Consider the following 6,369-nt stretch of genomic DNA (forward strand, 5'->3'; position numbering starts at 1 on the left):
GAGAGAGGGGAATATGCTAATTAACCAGGACGCCATAACAGGTCAACCAGACAGGAGGAGGTTGCAAGCACAGCACTGGAGGCGGGGCGGCAGGGGGAGGGCCTGATCAGCAGCATCCGCGGCTGCTTCAAGGGCCGGAGAGGGAGGCAGGGCCGGACGGGCAGTGGCCATGGCTGCTGCGGGGCCCGGGGAGCGAGGCAGGGCTGGACCGGCGACTTGAGGGTGGGCGGTGCCACGCAATTTCAAGTTGTGCTCTGGGTTCCTAGTACGCACTATAAAAAGCCTTTATCTGTTTTGCAGGCATAAATACTTTTGTGCTGACCTGTACTTACTCTTATTTCTTAATTAAAAAGAAAGACATGCTATGAAATTGAATGTCACTGAAACAGAACCCTACTGGTACCTTCACATCATTCCATTCACACATAGGCCCTTCACACAGGCCATGCCAAAACCAGGCTTTAAACAGACACTCTTGCCAGGGCTAAGACAAATGCAAACTCTATCACCAACAGCATTCTTCTTGCTTCTGATTCTAGGTGGGAAAATGCCACTAATGATTCACAACTTTTTTCTAAGTGGATGGAGAATGGTAGAGTGAAAAAAGCACAGTGTCCACAGTAAGAGAAACAGAGTTTGAGCCTAAACTTCATCACTAATTAGCGGGGCCACTATGGGCAGGTTACGTAATTTCTCTGACCTACAGCATCTGTAAAATTAGGACGGGAAAGTATTAAGAAAAAAATTGTTTTATTATTACATTAGAATCACTCTCAAGTGTTTAGAATGGCCTTATTCCATACAACAGAATATTATTCAGCAACAAAAAGGAATGAAGTTCTGATACATACTACACCATGGATAAACCTTGAAAATGTGATAAGAGAAATAAGTGAGAAACAAAAGGACATATATTTTATGATTCTATTTATATGAAATGTCCAGAATAGGCACATTCTGTGGAGAGAGAAAGTAGATTGGTGGTTGTCCAGAGGTGGGGGTGGGAGTGGCTGCTAATGGGTATGAGGTTTCTTTTTGAGAGGACAAAACTGTCCTAAAATTAGATTGTACTGATCGTACACTTTAAATGGGCAAATTATATGTTACGTGAATTACATATAATTGTCTTTAAACAATGATCTTGTTCAGGATCCTGAGTTGAAAAAGAAACATGTAAATAAATACTCCCATCCTATTCCCTCCCTAAGTATGGAGTAAAAGTAATGACTCAGCTGCGATAGATATGCATATAAAGTGACCAGACTACTTTTGTTTAACAAATATACAGGAAATTACAAATCCAAATGAATCTACCCCCCAAAAAAGAGTTACCTTAATGATGGCCTTAGTCAAAATTTGGTCCTCAGAGTCTCAATTTGGGTAGTTCTTTCTACTTGTAACACCTTTGCTATCACATCTTTAAATGTTCAAATCCCACCTAACTTTAAGACCAGTTCGAATGTTACATCTTCCATGAAGCCTTCCCCATGCTCTCCCAAAAAGTTATGTCACATTTCTTTGAACTTCCATGGTCCTTCCCTTCCTTGGGGCCACCTTGGACTTTCAGTCCGGTATTATACTTATTCTGCCCAGTATCAACTTATAGCTTTGACATTAAAAAGGGTCTCAATAAATAACCTATTTAATAAGTGGATGATGATTGCTTAACAATTGAGAATTTCATTTTCACCTGATAAATATTAACTTTGGAAATATCCAAGTCATTTAGACTCAAGAATGGTCCATGAAGTACCAGGGCTAAGGAATGCCCACTTTGGAAAAAACTTTCATGACCAAAATAAAACAAGACTGATTTGACATGTTTATGTATATAATCCATAAGGAATTCCCAAACAGAAGCAGTAAAATAAGCACATAACCTCCCAAGGTAACTGGAAGAAACCTGAATTATATAAATTCCAGAATATTTATTTAAAAATCTGTTACATTATTTTATAGTGATACCACATTTTTTTCCTGAGTTCTATTACCAAGTTCTATTAGTTCCTCTTATTCTATGTTTCTAATATATATCACTTCTAATTCCTTCTCCATTTTCCCCACCATACTAAAAAATCCAGGCCTCATTTTCTTTATGATCAACCAATTTTTAAAATCTCCTAATTTATCTTTCTTCCCCACAGTTCCTTTTTTCCTTCAACAATATTTAGGAAGCCACTGTGTGTTGGGAAGAACTGAGGAGCACATAAAGAAATATCAAACGAGGCCTGTTCTCCAGAAACAATCAAGTTGGGACATTGACACATGAACACGATTCATCACAATACGCAGCGGCACAGATTTAAGGGCCACAAGTGACACGGTAATTCCAAGCAACGGGTAGGTCCTCTGGCCTCCCCAGAACACAATCTATATCTCCTTCATACTATTCTCATCCTCTCTCCCCCTCTCTTTGTTCATCTTACTGGATAAGGTCTTCTGTTACACTGCCCACAGGTCACGCACTGACCCTCTCCAATTTCTCTCCAACTTGCCTCCTAAGCTAATCAAGACAATCTACTTGGGGTAACCTGGAAGTGACTTACTCACAAGTACCTGTAGTTCATGATTGACTATTTGTCACCACAATTCTCCCCACTTTCTAATTCATATCTACCACCAATCTCAGGTCTTTTATTTTGTATGTATTTGGAAATATGTAACTACATGTAATTTTTTTCAGCTTATTTGTCTCACGGTATTTATTACAGTGTTTCCTAACTAAGAGTATCTCAAACCACCTATGGAGCTTCTTTAAAATACAAAGGTCTTTACCCACCCCCCTGGGAAAGCTCCTCAGTAAGAATGGTGGGAGATGGACAGACATCTTTATTTCTAAAAAGCCCCACAGGGGATTCTGATGCACATCCCAACCTGAGAACCACTGACTTATTACAACGCTCCCTATACAGCAGACACTCAATTCTTATTAATTCATGCACTGAACCTCATAAATAACTTTCCTCTAAATAGCCTAACCAGATATCAACCCCTAGACTACACTAGCTCTGTTCCAAGTGCAACATATGGTTTTAAGATTTCATTTCCTGAAGTAGTCCTTGGAGGGACACTATTACCTTGTCTCTTTACATTGTCTCCTATTTGTTGAAAAATGGAGGCCTGGAATGTAGCCATGTTAGACAACACCGCATAGGAATGTACTCTGGAGTCTCGGATTAAAATTGGTCATATATAAAAAAAGAACAATGTAGAACTAGACATTCTGAATGAACACATTCTTACTGAATAGAATCTTGCTAAATCTATACAGAAGGCAGATCAGAAAGCTGGTCAGTCGTGTCTCCTCCGGGTCTTCCTACTTCCCAGTGTCCTAAACTGCCTGAGACAATTGAGGGGCCCCTGAAAACTGGTGAAGACTTTCAGCTGCTCAAGTGCCTCTAGTGCAGTAAAGTGCTCTAATCAGATAAGTAACCAAGCCCCACCCAGACCCGTAGTTGCCTCCCAACCACCCTGACACACTATTTACAGAGCTCAGTAGGGGAGCAGCATGAACTTTTCCCAAAGCCGGTCAAGTCAAGTCATTCCTCACAGGCAGCAGCAGTCTGACTCACCAGCCAGGGTGGGAAGGAGAAGTGTGATGGGCCCAAGGGGTGTGAGGAGACTGGTCACAGCCCCTCCTTTCCTACTTCAGAAGTGGGCTCTGCCTTCTGCAGGAACCACCTGTTACTAATCTCAGCTGTGGTCTACAGAACCTGCAGAACCCCGCAGCCACCCGGGAGGGTTGTGGACTGAGGAGGGGACCCCGGTCCTTCTCTCTGGCAGGGGCCCGCAGGTCCCAGACTCCACAGGCCTCTCCCTGCAGCTCCATCTTGCTTCCCGCCAGGGGGAGGGGCCGAGGAGGAGGGCTCGGAGTCTGGAAAGGCCCCAATGGGAGGAAGCCGTTTGACAGCAGGTAAAGCTACGTGGAAATCGCCAAGGGAGGGTAAAAAAAAAAAAAAAAATGAAAGGCAGCAGAGTTAAGCGAAAGGGATCAGTTAGTGGTCATGAATTACTACATAAAGAAATTACACGCTGTCTGAGAGTGCCCGGGGTGTGAGCCGAAGTAGAATGCCCGGGAAGGGAGGAGGAGGCGGAGAGATGAGCAGCCAGTACAAGTGGACAAAAGGGCCGGCGGCAGGGAGCCCGGGGGGAGGGTGGTGGGTGAGGCAGGTCTCAGGGGCAGAAGTATGAGGAGAACGGCGTGGCTCTGGAGTCCCAGGAAGGGAAGGAAAGGAATTAGTTAGGGGAGCCCCTCGGCCCATAGGCCAGCCAGGGAGGCCTAAAACGGAGCCGAGCGTACGGCTGTCAACGTGAGGGGCGACAGCCTGCTGAAGGAAAGGGGCCATCTGTCATCCAAATAACTACCATTTACTAAGCACTTAGTATGGCTCATACGCTGTGCTAGGCACTTACTTTATAATACCGCCTCGCTGAATCTCCACAACAAACCCACAAGGCAGGCATGATTATGACTGACCCCATTTTATAGATGAGGAAACTGAGGCCCAGAGCAGCTCGGAGGCATGCTCAAGGTCACAGCGCGAGGGAGTCTGAATTCGAACCCATGGCCGTCTGGCTCCAGAGCCCAGGTGCAAAGCCACAGGCTGCGAGTGGGCAAAGGGGAGCCTCAAGGCGGACCGGGAACGTCTCCCGCCCGGTTCCGCTCCCCACCCCAGGCCCAGCGCGCTCACCCGGACGAGGTTGCTGACGGCCGCCTGCACGGCGGCCACGGGCGCGGTGAGGTCAGGGATGGCTTTGCCGTCCACCTCGCCTTCCTCGTGCATGATCACCAGGTGCGAGATCTGCTGCGCCACTGGCTCCAGGATGCTCTCAATCGTGCGCGTGTGGAACACCGGCATCGCGGCGGTGAGCGGGGCGGCGAACCGCGGGCTTCAGAGAACAGGGAACAGCGGGGCCGGGAACCCGCGGACAGACGGACTCTGGAGCCGCGACTAGAGTCCGGGCTTCCCTCGGCGTTACGAGCCTCACGGGCGCCCCGCCCCCCTCGCGTCGTCGCGCCCAATGGCAGCGCCGCTCAGACCCAGGCTGCCACTCCTATTGGTCCCACTTCGAGATGCTCCGCCCCCTGGCCCCCCGCCAACGAGATCCCGCCCAGCCCCACCCCCATTCCCAAGGGAGGGGCCTGGGATTGGGCTGCGCCGCGGGGATGGCGACTGGATTCCCAAACCCTAACGCCGGGCGCGCCTTATAAGGGCATGGTGGGAGCGGACGTGCGGCGGGAGCGGTGGCCCCGCCCCCGGGCCGCCTCCCGGCCGGGTCCTGCGGAACTCCGCCCCTCTGCGGAGTCACCTCAGGGGGCGGGGTCTCACCTCCCGCCGGCTGCAGCGGGCTGAGGCTCGGGAGCCACCGGTCTGTCTCCCCGTCCCCTTCCCAACTTTCCCTTCACAAGAGGCCCTCAGAACACTCACTCCATTTCCTCTGAGTCTATGTGGAAACGTTTTTGGTAAAACATCCAAACAGCAGAAGTGCACAGGGAAACAGGAGCGTCCCATTCATTCACAAACACTCCACCCACTCCCCTCCTCAAAGATACTGTTCACAGTTTGGTGTGTCGCTTTGTAGACCTTTGTCTATTCGGGGTTTTTTTTGTACATATATATTTTCTAAATAAATGGGATTAAACATCTTCCTAGAAATTGATCTTTTTTTCCCCTTAATTAAAATTCCCTGGTTATCCTTCTACCTCATTCTTTTTAAGGGCTGCATGGTATTTCATTGCATGAAGTCAAACAGTTGCCCAGTAGTGGACATTTAGGTCGGATTCTGTTTTTCACTATGAAAAAACAGTTCTGCATGGCCATCATTGTACTTGCCTCTGTGTCGTACACATGTCGTATCTATCTAGGGACAGATACCTAGAAATGAAGTGAAAATGCTAAAGTATGTCCATTTTACATTTTGGTAGATAAAATCAAATTACAGATTGCTCTTACAGCACACAGTGTCTTCCTCACCGCAAATTTTCTTTCACCCCATGCTTTCTCATTCCAAGAAAAAACACTTTCACTAATACCTCCCAACAGAAGATGCTCAATTCAAATGAAAATATTTCTCAAGGGCCCACATTTCACAAAAGGCTAAACTATGTGTGACTTGTTCTGTGTATTTTCTGAAGTTATTTTTATCTGTAATAGATACCCCTTTTCTGCTGTGCATGTTGCCAAATCCTGTACTTTTCCTTTCATAATACCTTCACTTTTTATTAATTTTTTAATTTTTCAATTACAATTCACATTCAACATCACTCGGTATCAGTTTCAGATGTATAGTAAAGCAGCCAGAAAATCACGTATCCTACAGAGTGGTCCCCCCACTGCCCCAAGGGCCCACCTGGCCCCACACATACTA

General features: G+C 46.8%; 1 protein-coding gene across 2 annotated transcripts in view; it reads right to left on the reverse strand.

Moving 5' to 3' along the window:
- VCL (vinculin) overlaps positions 1–4,981 on the reverse strand; it is a 112,962-nt gene extending 107,981 nt beyond the window's left edge. The window contains exon 1 of one of the 2 annotated variants that reach the window (XM_079794323.1): positions 4,692–4,981. In XM_079794323.1, coding sequence (XP_079650449.1) covers positions 4,692–4,859 — 168 coding nt within the window. In that variant the 5' untranslated portion in view covers positions 4,860–4,981. The remainder of the gene's footprint in view (positions 1–4,691) is intronic. The other variant, XM_079794322.1, reaches the window with a different exon arrangement.
- Between the last annotated feature and the right edge of the window lie 1,388 nt (positions 4,982–6,369).

The sequence above is a fragment of the Cnephaeus nilssonii genome, assembly GCF_951640355.1.
Source record: "Cnephaeus nilssonii genome assembly, chromosome: 16".
NCBI lineage: Eukaryota > Metazoa > Chordata > Mammalia > Chiroptera > Vespertilionidae > Cnephaeus > Cnephaeus nilssonii.